Source organism: Thamnophis elegans, chromosome Z (genome assembly GCF_009769535.1).
Source record: "Thamnophis elegans isolate rThaEle1 chromosome Z, rThaEle1.pri, whole genome shotgun sequence".
Lineage (NCBI taxonomy): Eukaryota > Metazoa > Chordata > Lepidosauria > Squamata > Colubridae > Thamnophis > Thamnophis elegans.
Window position 1 is genome coordinate 70,843,279 of NC_045558.1, and position 22,441 is coordinate 70,865,719.

The 22,441-nt window shown below is 40.3% G+C and overlaps 1 protein-coding gene across 1 annotated transcript in view; it reads right to left on the minus strand.

Moving 5' to 3' along the window:
• Positions 1 to 2,674: 2,674 nt before the first annotated feature.
• Positions 2,675 to 22,441, minus strand: part of VPS41 (VPS41 subunit of HOPS complex) — a 250,144-nt gene continuing 230,377 nt past the window's right edge. Inside the window, 5 exon segments of the mRNA XM_032234989.1 lie at positions 2,675 to 3,311; positions 3,314 to 3,335; positions 7,520 to 7,599; positions 12,734 to 12,778; positions 18,013 to 18,112. Coding sequence (XP_032090880.1) covers positions 3,163 to 3,311; positions 3,314 to 3,335; positions 7,520 to 7,599; positions 12,734 to 12,778; positions 18,013 to 18,112 — 396 coding nt within the window. The 3' untranslated portion in view covers positions 2,675 to 3,162.

The following is a 22,441-nucleotide window of genomic DNA, read 5'->3' on the forward strand; positions in this document are numbered from 1 at the left end:
ATAGATCTATTTCAAGCTATTAGCTCTCATCAGCTAGCCATACCCTTACTGGGATTCGAACCTGGGCTATATTACATACTAGGCAGATAGCCATTAGGCCACAGGTAATATAGCCCAGGTTCAAATCCGAGTAAGGGTATGGCTAGCTGATGAGAGCTAAATAGCTTGAAATAGATCTATACTAGTCTCCCTTTATTTATTTATCAGCACAAATACAACAAAATGTAACAAAAAGGCAACAGTAAAATATGGGTTTCTGCCTGGATGGTCTCTTGTGACGAGCCGAAGGACAGAGAATGGAAAGTAGTGATCTTCCTCCCATATTTGGGCATACCGGGGGTTGTAAACATCTAATAGATACCTTTCACCCTGGCTTTGCTGATAACGGATAAGAGCCTGTGGCCTAATGCTATCTGCCTAGTATGTAATATAGCCCTGGTTCAAGTCCCAGTAAGGGTATGGCTAGCTGATGAGAGCTAAATAGCTTGAAATAGATCTATACTAGTCTCCCTTTATTTATTATCAGCACAAGTACAACATATATATATTATATATATATATATATATATATATATATATATATATATATAATATATATATATATATATATATAATGTGTGTTTTTTTGTGTATGTGTGTGTGTGTATGTATGTATGTATGTATGTATGTATGTAAGTACATGTATGTATGTGTGTATATATATGTATTGTGTCACAACCACTGGTATGCCCAAATATGGGAGGAAGCATAGACAGAGAAAGGAAGCAGTATGTTTCCTCCCATATTTGGGCATACCAGGGATTGTGACACAATACATACCCATTTCCCTGGCCTAGCTGATAAAGGAAGAGATCCTGTGGCTTAGTGGCTAATATAACTGCCTGATATGTAATACAGCCCAGGTTGGATTCCCAGTAAGGGCATGGCTAGCTGATGAGAGCTAAATAGCTTGAATGAGATCTATAATAGTCTCCCTTTATTTATTTATCAGCACAAATGCAACACAAATGTAACAAAGGCAATAGTAAAAATAATGGCTTTCTGTCATGATGTGGTGAGGAGGCACCCGCATCCAGAGTTCACCATGCCAGTGGAGAAATGAGAGATCTAATTGTCCAGCAGAGTCTGCCAATGTTGAGCAGGGAGGATGAGAAAAGTAGCGAGGTTTTGTGCCAGCTGGCCAACAGGGAATAGGTCAGGCAGGGCTGCTGGCTGAGGAGGGGTATAATGGCTGCTCAGTGGCTCCCACCACCACCAGCAGTTTGGGTGCCCCAGCTGTGTCCAAGCCAAGAAAGTGGAGGTGCAGCAGTATGGATGGCCCTCAAAGATAGCTCCATTTTCAAATGCCTCATTTGCACGCAGAGACCCCATTTACATCCAAGTGAAGTCCACGGGAGAATGGGATCTCATTCCTCCCCAGGTGCAGCAAACTCTGCTGGGCTGGATGCAGTTGAGGGGCCTAGACCTGATGCTTCCTTGCTCAGTTGAAGGCTTCCTGAACTGAAACAGCAAGGCCAGCACACGTGAGTAAGCAGCGCACCTGGGCCACAGAGGTGTTGGTTCCTGTACCTGGTCTTAGATTTGACTCATGAGGCCACTCTGGAGCCAACAAGGGACCTCCCAGCTGCCTTGGCCCCACCCCCTGGGCGTACGCATAGTAGGCAGAGAGAAAATAGGGGCTGGCATCCTGGGTGAAAGGGAGGCCACTCCATCCCTGCTCTATTGCCTTTTTACTATATTGAGTGAATTGTAAAAATGTCATTCCCAAATTTTCTTGGCTCAGGGCTTTTTCTTTATCAATTCCATAGTAAGTTCTAAGCACTTGTCTACAAATTATATCCTTTAGAAGTCAATTTAAAGCATGTCTTTATTGAAAATTTAAAACACAAATACATGGTATCATTTAACAATCTGTTATAAATTTCCACTATAACTTTGTCTAATCTCTTGTTACTTTTTGAATGTTCTGTACATTGGATCAGCAGCTGCTGTTTGTTTATTTGTTCTACAAATTACTAATATATTTGGATAGTTCAAATTAAAGTCAGCAAAAGTATATTCTTGAGAGCTGCTTAGCATCATTTTCGTTTTGAAAAAACCACAAAGGTAACTATTATGGCTAACTAATAGAACTTTTGATTAGCCTCCTCCTGCTGAGTCTTTCTAGAAGTTAAATTATATTTAACTATATTTTCAATGGCCAATGATACCAGGATCAGTTGTTCTCTGAATCAGTTTTGTAATTCCTAAGGAATTCCAAATGTATGTAATAGCACATGAATTTGCCTAACCCTTTAAGCATAATATATAATTCTGAAGATTACCATATTTTTTGGAGTATAAGACGTATCTTCCCCCTCCCCCTCCAAAAATCTGGATGCATCTTATAGACTGGAATACAGCATTTTGGCCTCCCCAAACCCGCCCCCTTCACCAAAAATGGACATGCAGAGGGTTTGGGAGGCCTGCAAAGTGCTCCTGGGGGCTGGGGAGAGCAAAAACGAGCAAAAAATGGGCCATTGTTTGCTCATTTTTGCCTCCCAGCCCCCAGGAGCACTTGCAGGCCTCTCAATCTCTCTGCATATCCCATTTTTCACAAAAAGTGAGGCATGTAGAGGGTTTGGGAGGTCTGCAGAATGCAAAACCTTTTTATTTTATTTACCTCTTTAAATCTTGGTGCGTCTTATACTCCAGTGAGTTTATATTTCAAAATACAGTAAATTATTTCAAGTGACAAAGCGGAAAATCTTGTCTTTAAGTTTTTAGAGGCACCTGCTTGCATCTAGTAGCATTTGAATGTTTAAATATTTAAGCATATTTAAATATTTTTAACACTGACTGTTTTGCTATCAACAAAAACTGTTTGGAATTCTCAGAAGAAAAAAATAGGTAAGATCTAAACAGCGACTAATGTTTGAACCTGTCCATAAATATAGATTCAAAATGCATTCTACATAACATGATTTAGTTTGAGGTCATACTGTATCAACAGTAAATTTTCCCATAGACATTTATCTTATGTTATATAATATAGGTTTGGCCAAACAGGTGACCAATTTGAATTGCAGCAAGTATGAGTCAGTTACAATAGCCTGCACATGGTCATAAGACTCAAATTTATATAGGAAATATCAGTGAGATGTAAGATTAAAGCTCTTTTTATCATATAGTTAAACTATATGTGTGTGTGTGTTCTTTTGTCCCGCATGAAAGCAACCGCATACACATACAGATGTTTTTGATATGCCAGAGAAGGTTATTTTTCATCTCCAAGATGGCGCTGCCTGGGCCACGGTGTTTAGCACTGCAATATTACAGAAGTGTAATGAAGATTCCTGGAAATAAAAAAATTGATTGATTTTATATTACTGCATATTTGGCAGCAAATAAAAGCAAACTGACAAGATTATGATTTTTTTTTAAAGTGCAACCAGCATTACTTTATTAGCAATTGAAATAAGAGATTATAGTTTTTTGTTTTATTTAATAAAGAGAGAAGTATAAAAGAGAAAATTTGGCCAGAGCACTACAACATTCATCCTTAAGTAAAAATTCATATACACAATCTATTGCTCAAATCCATTAACTGTGCCTGTTCAAATCCAGTCACATAACATTGTGATGTTGTTTTTGTCAGTTTCCAGCAACATACATACACACACACACTTATTTGGGAGAATGGAATTCCTTAACAACCAAGTGATTTGCTTAACAACAGCAGTGCCTTGCTTTATGACTGTCATAAAAGATTTAAATGTAAGACAGTGATACACTTAATGACTGCAATGACTTATGACTAAGATTCTAGATTCAGTTGTGTTTGATAAGTGAGGATTACCTGTATCTCACAATATTTTATTGTATTGCTTTATTGTATATCATGTTATATTCCTTGAATTACATTCTTTGATATAATTAGAAACTGCATTTGATAGCAGTTTGCTTTAAGGATGATGGGTTGTACTGTTGCTTGAGAAGCACAAATTCAGATTTCCTTTGCATACATGGGGTTAGTCAAATGCTTTTTTCAAAATTAATCAATATTTATGAAATGTGCTGAGTATGAAATGTGACACCTTATTCTGTGAGCTGCACTGATTCTCAGTTTGCTTCTAGGCGTGATTCACTGTGCCAGTTATTACCAACAAATCCTACAGGCATAGGATCTGGTTACTGTTGTCTCCCATAGCATCTGTCTGACTGATTCAATGTTGGGATTGATGTGCTCTGGATACTTCAATTAAACAATTATCTATCAGAAGCCCAACACTTTTGCGGTGGTTCTCCTCTTACCTCTCGGACAGGTCGCAGTCGGTGTTAGTTGGAGGGCAGAGATCGACCCCTAGGCCCTAACATATGGGGTGCCGCAGGGTTCGGTCTTGTCCCCCCTACTTTTTAACATCTACATGAAACTGCTGGGCGAGATCATTCGGCGGCACGGGATAAAATACCACCAGTATGCGGACGATACTCAGTTGTATCTGTCCGCCCCGTGCCAACTCAATGAAGCGGTGGACGTGATGAACCAGGGCCTTGAAGCTGTTAGGGACTGATGAGGGCTAACAAGCTTGTGCTCAACCCAGATAAGACGAGAACCGAGTGGCTGTTGTGTTTCCCTCCCACTAATTCGGCAAGTATTCCATCCCTCAGGCCGGGGGGGGGTCAAATATTACGCCCCTCAGACAGGGTCCGCAACTTGGGAGTCCTCCTGGACCCACAGCTGACTTTTGAACACCATCTGTCAGCTGTGACCAGGGGGGCATTTGCCCAGGTTCGCCTGGTGCACCAGTTGCGCCCCTACCTGAAACCGGGAGGCTCTCACACAGTCACTCGTGCCTTGTGACCTCTAGGCTGGAGTACTGCAATGTGCTCTACATGGGGCCGCCCTTGAAGAGTATTCGGCGACTTCAGCTAGTCCAGAATGCGGCCACGGCGGCGAGGCGATTGTGGGTGCACCTCGCTTCACCCACATAACACCTATCCTCCGCGAGCTGCACTGGCTACCGGTCGATCTCCAGGTACGCTTAAAGGTGCTACTTGTCACCTATAAAGCCCTTCATGGTAGTGGATCTGGGTACTTGAGAGACCGCCTACTGCCAATTACCTCCACCCGACCAATTAGATCCATAGATTAGGCCTCCTCCGAAGTCCCATCTGCCGGTCAATGTCGACTGGCAAACTACGCGGAGGAGAGCCTTCTCGGTGGCAGCTCCCGACCCTATGGAACGATCTCCCCGTGGAGATTCGTACCCTTACCACCCTCCAGACCTTCCGCACAGCCCTAAAATCTGGCTATCCCGTCAGGCCTGGGGGTTAAAGGACTGTAACCCACCCGAATAGTATGAATGTTGTGCTTTTAATGATGTACTGTCTTATGTGTTAATTGTTTGTTTCCCCCGCTTTTCGAGTTGTAAGCCGCCCTGAGTCCCCCCAGGGAAAAGGGCGGCATATAAATAAATTACTCAATTACTCAACCACCTTCTCTATAGTACCTCATGCCATCTAGAATCAGATTCCTCTAAATCTGGATGGCCCCCACCTTGTTGGTATTTCAGAGAGCATTGAAGATTTGATTTTGTATCCAGGGCTTTGGCAAGGGTGATTGAAGCCCCCTTCCACAGAATAGAGTTGTGGTTTGGATGTTGCTGGTTTGTGCCATGTTTTGTTCTTTGTTTTTATCATTGTATTATTTATGTCCTGTGTGTTTTATCTGCAGGACTATCCAGAGTGGTTGAAAGTCAAGGTACAAAATTAAATGATAAATGCCTATCAAACATATACAATCATATACAAGTGAGTTTATTTACTCCAGTAATAGAATAGTTGTAATCTTAAAACATGCAACTTGAATTTCCACATTGCAAAACACATGAAAATATTCCTATTTATTTTGAGAAGATGCTTAATATATGGAGAAACAGAATCTAAATCTACTTCAGTTCTTAGAAATGAAATTGATCTTGTTCCATAAGACGACTCTAATATTTTGCCTACTGTTAACTACAAGGAATAAGCTGGAAAAAACCACTTCTGTGATTCAAAACAGGAATTAATTAGGAAATAGCTTCTCCAATAATCTGTTTCAATCCCAGAAGTAATTGTCATTAAAATGATTGAAAATCCCAGTTAAATATGTACAGTATTGCAACTTGCATTTTGAGTGCTAAATTATGCAATAAGTATTTTGACCCTGTTGTGGGAAAATCATTTCCACAGATTAAAATGCCTCCCCCAACTAATCAATCAATTAAACTAGTAGATTTTACTAAGGCTATTAAAATATATGCAAATTAATAGATAATTGATTTTAAGTGCCCATTGTATTAAATGGGATATAAAATAACTTCTGTTAAAGTCTAAGTGAAAGTTTCTCCTTGTTATCAACCTTAAATACTCAAAGAGCCATTGGGATCAGTTTCCCACAGAAAAGAAAACATTGAGAACCAGAAAACCTGGTGGATTCAACGTCATTCCCACCCAGTTACATGATAAACCCTCCCAGCTATGCCTATCCAGTTTTTGTGCTCCTGCTCTCTCTCTTTCTCCCTCCCTCCCTCCCTCCTCCTCCCTCTCTCTCTCTCACACACACACAATCTCATTCTATTTTTCTCTCTCTCTCTTGTACATGAGAGGAGATACCCTCTGCAAGTGAGTGCCGGGCTTGGCCAAAGCGCAGCAAAGTCATACAGAGTGGGCAGATTGACCTGCTGATGGGCGAGTGTCTTTGGTGAGGGCATTCTGGCTTTCTCTGAACCTGATCCCTGGGGTATGTGTGCAAGGTTCAGCAGGGCCAGCCCCCCTTTTCCTGCTGTCCTGAGCTTCTTTAGTCCTCCAACAGTGCCACTGGTGGTGTTCATTGAAAGCGTCTCCAGGCGGCTTTAAAATCTTGCACAGGGACTTTTTCCACCCAGAGGATGCTTTTCAATCAACACTGCTGGTGGCACCACTCAGCTGGAGGAGTAAAGAGGCTCAGGGCAGTGGGAAAAGGGGGATAGCTCTGCTGAATCTCACATGGCCACCTCATGGATCAGGTTCAGAGAAAGCCGGAGTGCCTTCGCCAAAGACGCTCGCCCATCAGCTGGTCAACCCGCCCGCATCCCATGCCTTCTCTGTGCTTTTGCCAAGGGCCAGCTGGTTACTTGAGGTATCACTGCTCGTGTGCACTCTCCTGGCCGCACAACAGCCAACCAGGGGGTTGCATGAGAAGGAGAAGGGTCATCTTCAGGGAAGCCACCACTGTGGCTTGGCTCACTCCTCACCTGCAGGCCTGTCCCCCTTTCCGTTGTACCCTCCTTCCGGATCCCATTCCCACCCTACCAGCCCTCATGCTAGTGAGGTTGATGTCAGTCACAGCTGGGTTGGACCAGTGTTTCAGGGTGGAGAACAGGTCACACGACTGGGTCAGCAGGGAGCAGCAGGAGAGGGCTCAAACAGACACATGCGGCTCTGGAGCCACCAGCTGCCAACACCTAGACTAGGATAATGTTCAGAACACAAAGAGATTAAATTGGTCACTTACTGTGTTAGGTTCAGGAAAACATTCTTTGTGGAACATATGTCTGCAGTGAAACACTATTACATTGTAAGATTTAGATGCATCTGGCAAGGGAAAGAGAAAAATACATTAAATACATTAATGTAAATAACAAAAATCAGCAAAATATTGCACTATGATAAATATTACACTTCATTAATGAGGAGATATTTATGAACACTTTCAAATCTCTTTCACCAATTAGATAAACTCAGTTTGTTTCTGCATATTCATGGAGATAGCTTTGGGGGAGAAAAACAAGAAAAAAAATTCTGCCTCTACCTCCCAGCAATTTGCCTCCTTCAGCAAACAGCCCCGACATGTTCAGAACAGCCTGATTTACTACAAGCATCTGATTGGTGTTGATTGGCCTCACGGAATACCGCCGATCAGCTGTTTCAATATGTGGGGATCCCTGCCACCCATTCCCACAGCCACCTATCGCCGCCTCCACAAACCCCATTTTCGGCCTTCACATGTCCCATTTCCAGCCTCCGTGTGTGCCATTTTTGGCTCGTCCAGGCGGCAGGTATTGCCACAGGCCTGAAAGCAGGATGCATGGAGGCCCAAAATGGCACATGCGGAGGCCAAAAATGGGATGCGCAGAGGTAAAAATGGGGCATGCGGAGGCAAAAAATGGGGGTCCGTGGAGGTGGTGATAGGTGGCGGCAGCAATAGGCAGTGGTGGTAGCAATCCCTGCAGCCTGGAACAGCTGATCGGCGGTATTCTGCCAATCAGCTGCTAGTGCTAAATCAGGTGTTCTGAAGCTGACCAGGCTGTTTGCTGTTTGTTGCAAGAAGGCAAATTGCTGGGAGACAGAAGACGAGGTGTGGAGGCCGGCTGGTGGGTGGGACTTCAGCAACATTCACTCTATAAAACACACAGACATTTTCACCCACTTTTTTTGAGTGGGGAAGTGCATCTTATAGACTGAAAAATACAGTATTTTTGTCTTGAAAAAGTCGTATTTATCCATGGAAGCAGGTAGATATCTATGGTTCTAAGATGAACATACATTCTGAGAAAGAATGTGTTACATCCAGTTTAGTAAAATATCCTACCTGAGGTCTCTATCTATAAAATGGATTATGACTTCTTGAAATACAACAGTGAAATTTAAAATCAGCTATTATTTTTTTCCTATTTAATTTTATATAGCTTCTCAATTTGATTACATAGTAATTAATTTGTTAATGAACTATCCCTCCCAAATCGCTATTAATCCCAGCTACTCGAACTTGCGCAAACCGCTTTTGCAGAACTAAGAACTGCGTTTAACCTGTCTGTTGAGTGCGTGAATGTATGAATGGAGTGAAAATATACCCCGCTTTTAAATTAACTAATTTATTATATTGTTGTACTCTTTTAATGATTATTGTAGGGTGTGTATGAGGAGACTGTTTGTGTGGTACACATGATGGGACTGAGAGTGCGGTCTGGAGCCCCCTCCACTGAGTGAAGAAGCAGAATGGATGGGGGCCCAGATCTGCCTCCCGTCCTAGAATGAATGGTATGTGCGGCCTGCCGGGAAGAATGGTGGCCATGGGAGAGGGTCTACGAGGATGGGGGCGGGTCGGAGCATTGCTGTTACGACTGGGAGGGGCAGATATGACGGGAACTGTAGGGCTAGCCATTACCGGGGGAAGAAGGGCTCACTACATCACAGCGATCCCTTGTTCCGGCCCCTCAAGCTCAACTCAAGGACTTGGTGACAGAGGAAATCAGGGCCCTGGTCTCAAGTTGCTGTTGCTAAATGCCAGATCTGTGGTAAATAAAGCTCCCCTTGTCCAGGACTTAATATTAGACGAGGGGGAAGACCTGGCATGTATTACTGAAACCTGGCTGGGCCAAGAGGGAGGAGTCCCCCTCTTAGAAATGTGCCCAGAAGGGTTCAAGGTGCTCCACCAACCGCGACACCAGTAAAGGGGTGGGGGAGTGGCAGTTATTATCCAAAGGTCGTTAGTTCCTCGCAGGATCCCTGCCCCAGAGATGGTGGGGTGTGAGTCTCTCCTCTTGAAGTTGGACCTAGGGGCTTGTTTCTGATGTACCTACCTCCCAGCTGCATCACAACAGCCCTGCCTGCGCTACTAGAGACAGTAGCCGGGTTGGCGGTGGAGTTCCCCAGACTAATGGCATTGGGGGACTTTAACCTGCCATCTCTAGGAGAACATTCTGACGGGGCACAGGAGTTCATGGCTTCCATGACAACCATGGACTTGACCCAAGTAGTTCAGGGTCCGACTCATAGAGCGGGACACACGCTCGACCTTGTGTTTCTCTCGGGGCAGTGGAGACGTGATCTTGAATTAAGGAGAATAGAGATATCGCCCTTGTCATGGTCAGATCACTTCTCGCTGAGGCTTGACTTTGGGATGCCCCCCCCCCCCATAGCAGGGAGGTGGAGCCGATTAAGTGGTTTTGCCCCAGACGCCTGATGGACCCGTTGGATTTCAGAAGGAGCTTGGAGAGATACCTGACTCTCTTGTCCACAATCCGACAGAGTCCTTGGTCGCTACCTGGAATACTGAGGCGGCTGAGGCACTGGATCGGATTGCGCCTTTGCGGCTTCTCCGCGGCAGTGGATCCAGGAGGGCACCTTGGTTTACCGAGGAACTCCAGGAGATGAAGCGCCAAAAGAGATGCCTAGAGCGACGCTGGAGGACTAGTAACTCCGAATCTGACCGAACACTATTAAGAGCCTTTATTAGGACTTATTTAGTGGCGATACGGGCGGCAAAATGCGCACATTTTTCCACTCTTATTGCGTCCGCAGAATCTCGCCCAGCCGCCCTGTTTAGGGTAACCGGCTCCCTCTTGAAAGGTGAGGATGCGGGGGAAACCCTACAAGGAAGGGCTGAGAGTTTGTTCAGTTTCTGTCGGATAAAATCACTCAGATTCAGACAGACCTGGACTCCACTTGGGCAGTACCAGTGGAGATGCCGAGGGAGAGTCTTGATCAGATTACCTGAATGAGTTCGAGCCTGTCACTCCTGAGGAAGTGGACAAGGCCATAGGAGCGATGAGTGCCTCCACCTGTTTACTGGACCCACTCCCCTCCTGGCTGGTCTTGACCAGCAGGGAGGTAACACAAGGCTGGATCCAGATGATTACGAACGCGTCTTTACAGGAGGGATCTTTCCCGCAACCTTTGAAGGAAGTGGTGGTAAGACCCCCCCCCTCAAGAAGCCTTCTCTGGACCCAGCTATTCTTAACAACTACCGTCCTGTCTCCAACCTTCCTTTTTGGGGGAAGGTTGTCGAGAAGGTGATGGCGCTTTAACTCTGACGGTCCTTGAATGAAGCAGATTACCTAGATTCCTTTCAGTCTGCTTTCAGGCTGGGTACAGCACTGAAACCGCTTTGGTCGCACTGACCGATGATCTCTGGCGGGCCAGGGATAGGGGACACTCCTCTATCCTAGTGCTCCTTGACCTCTCAGCAGCCTTCGATACCATCGACTATGGTATCCTTCTGCGACGGCTGGAAGAGGTGGGAGTGGGAGGCACTGTTTTACGGTGGTTCTCCTCTTACCTCTCCGACAGGTCGCAGTCGGTGTTGGTTGGGGGGCAAAGGTCGACCACAGGCCCCTTAAATGTGGTGTGCCACAGGGCTCGGTCCTGTCCCCCCTCCTATTTAACATGTACATGAAGCTGCTGGGTGAGATCATTTGACAGCACAGGGTTAAATACCATCAATATGCGGATGATACGCAATTGTATCTCTCCGCCCCGTGCCAGTTCAGTGTAGCGGCGGACGTGATGTGCCGATGCCTGGAAACTGTCAGGATCTGGATGGGAGTGAACAAACTTGCACTCAATCCTGACAAGACTGAGTGGCTGTGGATGCTGCCCCTGAAAGACAGTCCAGATAGTCCATCCTTAATCCTTGGGGGTGAGAATTTACACCCCTCAGAGAGGGCCCGCAACTTGGATCCACAGCTGACATTGGAACACCATCTGTCGGCCTGTGACCAGGGCGGCCTTTGCCCAGGTTCGCCTGGTGCACCAGTTGCGGCCCTATTTGGTTCGGGAGGCACTTCAAACAGTCATTCATGCCCTTGTCACTTCAAGACTGGACTACTGTAATGCGCTCTACATGGGGCTGCCCCTGAAAAGCGTTCAGAGACTGCAACTAGTCCAGAATACAGCCGCCGCGAGCAATATTGGGTGTACCAAGATACACCCACGTTACACCTATCCTCCGTGAGCTGCACTGGCTTCCTATTAGTCTCCGGACGCAATTCAAGGTGCTGGTTATTACCTTTAAAGCTCTACATGGCTTAGGACCAGGATACCTGTGAGACCGCCTCCTGCCACATACTTCCCAACGGCCAGTGAGATCCCACGGAGTGGGCCTCCTTCAGATGCCATCATCCAGACACTGGCGGCTGGCGGCTCCCCAGAGGAGGGCCTTCTCTGTGCTGCTCCGGCCTTTGGAATGAACTACCTCCAGAGATCCGGACCTTGCCCACTCTCATGGCCTTCCGAAAAGCTGTTAAAACCTGGCTATTCCGGCAGGCCTGGGGCTGTTGACCTCACTGCTGAGGTCCAGCCCAATCAGATTGGGTGTATGGGTGATGTTTTAAATTGTTCTCCTTATTTTTTATTAATTACTTTTCTTTTCACTTTGTACGCTGCCCGGAGTCCTCCAGGATTGGGTGGCCTATACATTATTAATAAATAAATAAATAAATAAATAAATAATAAATAAATAAATAAATAAATAAATAAATAACTATGATGTTGCACTGTCATATTGTAAATTGGATTTCTTTATCATATAAAATAGCGTAGTCCTAATCTTTTTTTTAAAGGAAGCAGAGATAATTGGACTATTACTTTAAATCTGGGAGGCAACATTTTGATAGTGGAGACTACAGTTATGAATTTTGGAGAACCATAGGGTACTTTTTTCATATTTGGAACTGAAGTGTATTGACTTCTCAATTCTGCAAAATTGCTGAAAGGAGTCTAGTTGTAAGTCGAGAACTACCTGTTTATATATCTCTTGCAGCAATACCAACCGTTTCAAGCAAATATCAGAAAGGGTTCCAATAGTATATGGACTACTGGTGGGGCACTAAAATAACATTTCTAACAACTAACATTGCAGTAATCAGATATTTAAAACAGATTCCAGCCATATTTATTCTCTACAGAACATGTATAGTGAATGCAAAGTACAGCCATATAATCATACCTGTAGGCAGTATAGGAGAAAGGCATATTTCACAGATATTTTCCTCTATAAGAAAAAATAATGACATACAAAGGTTAATATAATAGATTTGTTTCTGTTTTGAGCAGTAATTCTCAAAGTTGAGAAATTTTTTAGTACAGGTACCGTGTTTCTCCAAAAATAAAACAGGTTTTTTTTTTTTTTTTACCCCCGAAATATGGCCTTGGCCTTATTATCTGGGTCTGTGTGTTATTATTTTCTGGCAGGTAGGGTGGTTGAGAAGCAAGATGCGTGTCTTACCTTTCCAGCTCTGTCACGTTCCTCGCCATTGTGTCCAGGGAAACACATAATCAAAGTTTAATCAAACTTCTCGAACTCGTGACAAGGTTTTTTTACAAGGCGTTTCCCTGGACACAATGGTGAGGAATGTGACGGAATTGCCAGTCTCCAGTAAGACACGTGTCTTTTGATGGGGCACAATTTGGAGGGGCAGAGGGGGCAGGGCATGGGGCAGGCCAGGCTGCAAGTGTTACCAGACATTGACAGCTCCATTGCATCTCTCAGTCAGTCTGTGCAGGGAAACACCTTCCATGGTAAAGAAAAACCTCTTGTAAGTGCGAGCAATTAACTTCTAGAACTCATGAGTAGTTTTTCTTTATTGTGCAAGGCACAGACTGGCTGAGAGACACAAGGTAGCTGTCAGTATCCTGTAAGATGTGCGTCTCGCGGCCCAACATCTCCCAGCTCGCCACAATGGGAACAACATCCTGCTTCCCTTCCCCGTCCGTGGGCATGTCCCATTTTCAGGGAAACATGATAGTCCTTGATTTATAACCATTTGAAGTTACAACATCATTGAAAAAGTAACTTATGGCCATTTTTTACATGTAAAACAATTGCAGCATCCCCATGGCCACCTGATCAAAATGTGAATGCTTGTCAACTGGCATGCATTATGATGGTTGCAATGTTCCAAAGTCATGTGATTACCATTTATAACCTTCCCAGCCAGCTTCCAAAAAGCAAAGTGAATGGAGACAGCCAGATTTGCTTAATCACTGAAATTACTGGGACAAAAGTCACTTAACAACTATTTTGCTTAGCAGCAGCAATTTTGGGCTCAATTGTTGTATAAATTAAGGACTACCTATATATGAAAAATAGGTCTTGATATCAATGAAAATATTAATACTTTCTGCAGTGACGTCATCGTGCTGGGGTTGAGGAACGGCAGCTCCAGTAACCTGTAACCCAATTTCTTCGTTTGGACTCTCTTTTGAGCACTGCGAAACCTGAAGGGCTCAGCAGATTCAGGTGGAAGCTCTGAAGACACTGGGGTAGTAAGGCAACACCGCCCCCCCCCCTCGTGGGTAGGAGAAACCCACTAAATGGATGAAGATCTATCCTGTCATTTGGACAGGACTGGAATAATGGTGGCCGCATAAGAGGGAAGCAAATAGAAAAAGCAGTTGAAATCGAGGCATTTGTTATCACCGACAACCCAAGAAAGGAGGACAATGTGAAATTGGCAGAGCAGGTGAGCTGGAAAGAAAAAGGCTCTGTGGTGAAGACTGTTTTTACAGTCTGGATTGGTACTGAAAAGCAGCGAGAGCAGAGGTGGGGAGTAGAAAGTGGCAGCGTGAATAATAGAAGTGATTGTAGAGGGAAACCCGAAATGATTTATACATATATACACATACATACATCTACAATAAGGATACATAAGTAATATTAATATTAAGAACTAGAAGAAACTGGAAAAAAAAGAAAGCGGAATTATTGAAAGAAAACCATAGAGAGGCTGATTATTAGAACTGAGTATCTGTATAACAGATATAACTGAGAGATATTTATTTGCATAAGATAACAGTGTGATATATAATTCTGTGATATATATAATAGTTAAGGATTAAAATAGAATATCGGATAGTCTAGATATTGAAACATGATATTAAGAATGATTAATTATTGTTAAATATTGAGATATATAACCACTGATATTTGTGATAAAGTAGAGTAGAACTTGTATGCAACTGTGGGCGAGGATAAACAGAGGGATAAAATGGCAACTAGTATTACTTTAACGAAGACAGGGAAAAAAACAACATCCAATCCTGTATCAGCAGCATCCTCACCCTCAAACCAAAGATCTATCGAGAGTGCATTGGGGCTGGAGAAAGGCGGATAGACGGCAGGAACAGCGGGACCAGCACAAACAATGCAAAGTATGCAATTGATGATACAAGAGACAATGATGATACAAGAGACAATGATGAAAACCCCAAGAAGAGATAGCTACAAATCACGAAGAGACGAGGAGGAACCTTATGAGGAAATTAAAAACAAAATGGGAGAATTGAAAGGAGATATCAAAAACATGGATGACAAAATTGAAAAGATACAGAACATCATAACCATCAACGAACAGAAAATCCAGAACATCAAAACAAAAATAGAACATACAGATCAGAGGTTGGAAAGAATGGAGTTGCAATATTCATAAATTAATAGAGCTAGAAGAAATGGAAATAGCTTCATATTATCTAGGATTCCAAACATAGTTGAAGAAAAAGAGGAAGACTTGAAAGGAAAAATGACCGAAATTTTCCTAAAATTTTACAGAAAAAGGAACAAGAGATGAAAGGAGACATTGATGAGGTTTACCGTGTACACACCAATTATGTCAGAAGACATAGACTATCGAAAGAAGTGCATGTAAGATTTGCCAAAAGAACAACTAGAGATGAAGTGTACAAAAAAACTAGAAAAGGGACAATAACATACAAGGGAAAAGAGTTGATTACTCTTAAACTGATACCACGGAGAGTCAGGGAACAACATAGATGACCAATTTTTAACTAACCAGTTAAATAAAAACAGAATAATGTATGGATGGTTGGTATCGGAAGGGATATTGGTCTCTTGGCAAGGAAAAAGATATAAAATAGATAACATAGAAAAAGTGCAAGAATTCTACGAAAAATACTTCACAAGGGAAGAAGAATAAGGAAGTAAAGAGGACCTAGAAAGTAGAAGTCAAAAGGGATAGCAACCTATATAAAGGAAAAATAAACTCCAAAGCAGTCTACTCTGATGAAGAAGGCAGGAGTCTAGAGACAACAGAAAAACTGATCTTATTAATAGTGATATATTCATCAAATCAGAAACAAGAGGAATTCTACAGGAAATTACACAACAAAATAAATGGATTAGAGTATGAAAATATTTGCTTAATTGGGGATTATAACGCAATAGTGGATAAAAAGATGGACTGAAAGTAAAAAAATAGACAAAAAATAGGTTATTTAAATGGCAATGGAATATAAACTATATGATATTTGGAGATAAAGGCACAAAACAAGAAAGCAGTATACCTTCTATTCGAACCCTTGCCAATCTTGGTCGAGAATTGATATGGCCTGAATATCATCTGGACTATGTAATCAATTAGAGGAAATCGAAATTGAAACACATGAGTGGGCGGATCATAACCCAATAAAATTAAAATGGAATGGCCAAAAAAGAAGAAAAAGATGAATGATAAAAGAAACAGAATACACTCAAACGTTAAAGAATTAAAATTATTTTTTAGAACGAACCAAAAAGAAGACACCTCAATACAAAATCTCTGGGATACCATGAAGGCATACATAAGAGGCCTCACGATCGCCTATATAGTGAGAAAAATCAGAAAACAAAAAGAGCAACAAGAATGTATGCAAAAAGAACTTAGGGAAGCCGAAGCTGAATTATAGAAAGACTCAAAGAATAAAATTAAAAAAGAAAAAAGAGAGATGATAAAACATAAGATTAATTTAATAATCCAAAAAGAATTAGCACAGAAAATTAAAGCGGCCAAACAAAATTACTTTGAACAAGCCAATAAACCTGGACGATGGCTGGCATGCAGATTGAAAAATGAAAGAGAAAAAAGGATGATATATCAACTAAAAGATGATGAGGGAAATATTCAACATAAATTGGAAGAAAACAAGCAAATTATTAAAAAATATTTCACAAAATTATAAGCGCAAGATAGTATGGAGAAAATGAAGATAAAACAATATTTAAACCCAGAAAAGATAATTCCAATCTCAAAAGAACAAAGGGAGGTGATATACAGGCCAATAACGACACCCAAAATAGAATTAGCCCTGAAAAACCAGAAGAAGTATAAATTGCCAGGGCCAGACAGAATTCCGATGGAGTTATACAATTACAATCAAATAATATTGGAAGAACTAGGAGTGGAAATGTTTAACGAAGTTTTAGGAAAAGCCAAGATGCCTGAATCATGGACGGAAACAATAATATCGCTAATCCCTAAAGAAGAAGCTAACTTACAAGAAATTCAAAACTACAGACCAATTTCACTATTGAATTCCAATTATAAATTATTTGCAGGATAGCAAGGAAAGAGGAGGCTTAGCATTACCAGACTGGGAGTTATACGCACAAGCAGTAACCATAACATGGGTGAAGGACTGGATAGAGTTAAAGAATAAAAGAATCTTGACCTTAGAAGGCCATGATCTGCAAGTAGATTGGCATATGTTCCTATGGGATGATAAAAACAAAACACACAAATACTTTCAAAAACATCTAATTAGAAGCATGCTAGTGCACAACTGGCTCAAAATTTTAAAAAAATCACTATGTGAAAATCCCAAAGTGGCTATCCCCAACAGAAAGGATGATGCACCTTATAATTTGTAATGGAATATGTTTTTATTGTGTTTGTTGTGTCTTGTTTGTTTGTGTCTATTAAAAAAAATAATAAAAAAGAAAGGACGACACATCCAAATTTTACAGATATGAATAAAGTGCTAAGATACAGAGACTTAATTAATGGACAGGGAAATTTAAAAATAATTGAAGAATTGGCAGAACAAAACATGAAAGTCGACTGGCTAACCTACTTGCAAATCAAAGCTAAACAAATAACGACACTATACGACATCCAAATGGAACCAAACGAATTAGACAAAATAATTCAAAGCACAGAAAGAAAGATGATAGGGAGAATATATAAATTTCTTCTAAAGTATAAAATGGAAGAAGAAATTGTGAATGAACAAATGGTAAAATGAACATAGAACTTTGGCTACAATATTGAATTAGATAAATGGGAAAAATTTGGGGAGACAAAATTAGAGATAATCCCAAAAACTCTTCAACTGCCAAGATTTTAACAGAAAAGAATATTTGTAGCTCAGGGATGAACTGTGAAGTCCTTAGGGGCTCAGAGAGCTCAGAGATAGGCTTATATTTCAGTATTTGCAACAATTTATGGAACTTACCATCCACAAGTACTCCACGCATTTGTGTTCGATGCATTTTTTTCAACAATGAAAGAGTGTCAGCCACAAGAATCTTCTTGCATCCTTCTCGAAGCAAAATCTAGAAAAACCAAAAACATAACTATATAATAATTTGTCAGCAGGTCGTCTAATTTTATTACTAAGTCTAAATATTATCACCAAAGACAATGACTTCTGGAGCTTTAAAAAAGGAATAATTAAAATTAAGCATTATCAATGTTAAGTATGTGCCATAGTACTTAACAATATGTGTAAACCTACTAAAATTTCAGAAAACATTTTTCTATAATTTTCCTTAAGAAAGATATGGATATCTGTAAATGACCTATTACTTTGTATTTTCTGATACATTTTAATGTCATTTTTAGCAATAGAATTTAATGTCATTTTGACAATAACACCTACATTTTGTTAATAATGAGCTGCATTATAATAATAAAATGAAATCTGTACCAGTAGCAATATAGCCTTTTAACAAATAGCTTCCCAATCAATTTTAGATAAATATTCCTAATTGGTTAATCAATTAAACTTTATTTAAATCTTTTATATATTGATATCTATTATTCCTACTTACTGTAATGTTTTTCATTCTATCGCATTTTAAAATTCCCTTTTGCTAAAGCTTTGCCTTAGAAGAAATAACAGGTTATCTATTCCCAAATTATTATTTGAAGCCATGCATTAATGGCAGTTTATCTAGTTAGAACCACATATTCCAACTATTTGGCCCAGGTAATCAAAAAGAGAAATGAAAGCAAGTGTCTGGAAGTCTGGGAAATATGTAGGGGCACCATTCTCATAACTGAACCTTACTGCCTTTGAGACAATTTCACATCACATTTTGTTATAAAAAACCATTCATCCTTACCATGTGTCTTCCAATTTTTAATGATTGTTCAAAGATTAAGAATTCTATCTACTAGTGCATAAGTTCTCAGACTTTATGCTACTGTGATCTTCTAAAATAATAAAGCAATTTGTAACCCTTCTATGAAACTAAATAATTAGGATTGGGTAAGAAAGATATAAACATTTTTAAAATAATTAAATTGTAATTTATATAGTATAGGACTCTCAAATGTTTTGGCCTTGTACAAATAAAAAGTGATCAAAGTTTTGACAATACTTAAAGTTTCTCTATAAAAGACTCATCTTTAAAAAATTTTTGACTACTGTATTTTTTGGAGTATAAGACATAATGGAGTATAAGACGCACCAGATTTTGAAGAGGCAAATTTTAAAAAAAGTTTTTGCACTCTGCAGACCTCTCAAAAATGGCTCATTTTTCATGAAAATGGGCCATTTTATGTCAAAAAAGGGCACACATAGCCTTTACGAGGCTTATCGACACAAAACGACCTGTTTTTTTAAAAATCATTTTTGCCCTCCTTAGCCCCCAGGAGTACTCTGGAAGCCTCCTAAAGGCTATGCATGGCCATTTTTGCAAAGGGGGTGGGATGTTGGGAGGCCAAAAATGCTGTATTCAGTGTATAAGATGTACCCAGATTTTCAGCCTCTCTTTTGAGGGAAAAAGGTGTGTCTTATAATATAATACGGTAATTTGTTCATCACCTTGGAAGTAGAGGGTGTAGTCTGCATCAATAGACAGTTGTAAAACTGTTCATTTCTTTGGTTTTACAAATATTATTTCTTTGTTGGTATAACACTGCCTTTAATCAAGAAAGATGCATTATAATGAGTTAAGAAAACAGTATTTATTCATCTTGGTAAACTTAAGCTTCAGTTTTCAGAATTCCACAGTCATTATGCTGGGAATTCTGGAAGTTCAACGCACTCATCTTAAATTTAAGAAACACAGAGTTAGAATTAAGCCAGAATTAAAGGCAAATACAAGTTTATTGCCAAAAACAGGATGTTCATATGGTGTACCCCCCCCTATTTTTCTCCGTATATTGTGTAATTGTGAAAAGAGGCTCTGTATTAGTCATTTCACCCAGCTAAAATCTGTGACACCCCAAAACACCACCAGCAGGCTTTATTTAATTAATCTAGAGTCAGATTTTTCTCCCACCACTTATTGGTCAAGTGTCAGGATTTAAAATAAATCTAGGGAAAACAAAAATACTAGCTATAAATATGAATACTAAACAAAAGGAAGAACTAGAAGGAATGATAGGATGCGAAATAGTTAAGAAGGTCAAATATTTAGGGGTTCATATTTCAACCTCAAATGGGAAATTATTTAAGTATAATTATGAACCACGTTAGCATAGTATACAGACAGAGATGAAAAAATGGGATAAGTTACAGTTATCTTTGCTGGGAAGAATAGCAGCAGTGAAAATGAATATTTTACCTAATTTTTTATTTCTTTTCCAAATGCTACCTATACTTAAAAAAGATGTGAACCTGTTAGAATGGCAGAAGGGTATTAATAAATTTGTATGGGCAGGAAAGAAGCCGAGAGAAAACTAAAAATAATGCAAGATGTGCGTGAGAGGGGAGGTTTGAAAGTACCCAACCTAAAATTATATTATGATGCAGTAGCATTATCTGTAATTAGTGATTGGATTGATTTAACAAATGATAGTATACTTAATATCGAGGGGTATGATCTGGTATATGGCTGGCATGCTTATCTGTTATATAACAAAAAAGTGGACAAGAATTTTAAAAGTCATATCTTAAGGAATGCTTTACTGCGGGTTTGGAAAAATACCAATATAAATTAAATGATAAGATATCCATGTGGGCAATTCCTAGATATGCAATAGAAAATATGAACATAGCACAAAAACAGGATATAATTACTTACAGACAGCTTCTTACTCTAGAAAGTGGTGTATTACAACTAAAATCCTTAGATGTATTAAAAGAGGAAAAGGTAATTCAAACATGGTTCCAGTATGGACAGCTACAGGCCAGGTGGAAAACAGATCAAAAAATTGGTTTCATGCAAGTCGAGGATAATTTATTTAAACAAATAAGAGATCAAAGTTTAATGCACATAAAGAGAATATACAATGTATTAGTACAGATGGATTCCGAAACAGAATTAGTTAAAGACTGTATGATAAAGTGGGCTCAAAATATTGAAGAACCAATAATGTTGGATACATGGGAAGGAATTTGGATAAGAAATGTAAAATTTACACAAACCCAAAACTTGAGAGAAAACTTCTATAAGATGTTTTATAGATGGCACTTGGATCCTAAAAAGTTGGCTTCTATGTATCCGAATCTACAACCTAAATGTTGGAGATGTGATTCTCTCGACTCTACATATTTTCATATATGGTGGACTTGCAAAAAGGTTAAGGCATTTTGGATAAAAATATGGTGGATTATGCAAAATGTTCTGAAAAAAAGGATAAAGTTTACTGCTCAGTTATTTTGGTTAGGTATAATTACTGATTGTACAGCTGTAGAGATTAATTTGATTTTGCACTTAATAACTGCAGCTAGATTGTTGGTGGCGCAATACTGGAAGAAGGAAGACTTGCCTACAATTCAAGAATGGACATTGAAAGTCACAAATTTAGCCGAGGTGGCTAAAATATCTGCATATCTTAAGCACCACTCAAATGAGAGATATAAACAAGACTGGAAAAAATGGATTGATTATATACAAAATAAATACGGGTCTAAGAAATTCCAGATAGCTTATGATTAAGATCAGGAATGATATAAATTGTTTAAAGCTAGCTTAGCAAGGAGGAGCTAAGTTCAATGTAAAGATGTTATCAATTTTTTATTCTTTTTTCCAATATATTTTAGACTGTTTTTGTTAAAGATTTATACCGTGTATGGGTTCTGGGAAGTCGGGGGAGGGAAGGTTGGGGGGATTAGGGGGGAGGGTGGGAGGGAGGGATATATATTAGGCTTGACGAGAGGTGTTAGAGTTTAATGTAATTTGACTCCACATGTATACTGTCTTCTCTTATTTTTTCTTTAAAACTAGGATATGTTAAGTATATTGATATGGAAGTGGAAATACACCAAGGAGAGGAAGAGTGGGAAACAGAAGGGAGAAGAAAGATGGGAAGAGAGGGATAGGAGAGAGGGTAAGGGGCGAAGATGAGGAGGATAAGGAGGAGCGGAATGTAGAGAGAGGAGAACGAGAAAGGGGAAGTAGAGTAGGAAGGATGATGGAGAGAAGATAGGAGGTAGGAGAGAGGGAGAAGAAAGAGGTGTATGGAGAGCAGAAGAGCTAATAATGGGTTTTTATTTTTTGGGGGGTGTTGATGACAAGAGGAACTGTTGTAATTACTATTTAATACTATAGGTCAGTGGTTCCCAAACTTGGCAACTTTAAGACTTGTGGACTTCAACTCCCAGAATTCTCCAGCCAGAAGAGTTAGCTGGAGAATTCTGGGAGTTGAAGTCCAAAAGTCTTTTTTTTTTTATTTTTAATTTTTTTTGTTATATAAACAACACATACCCA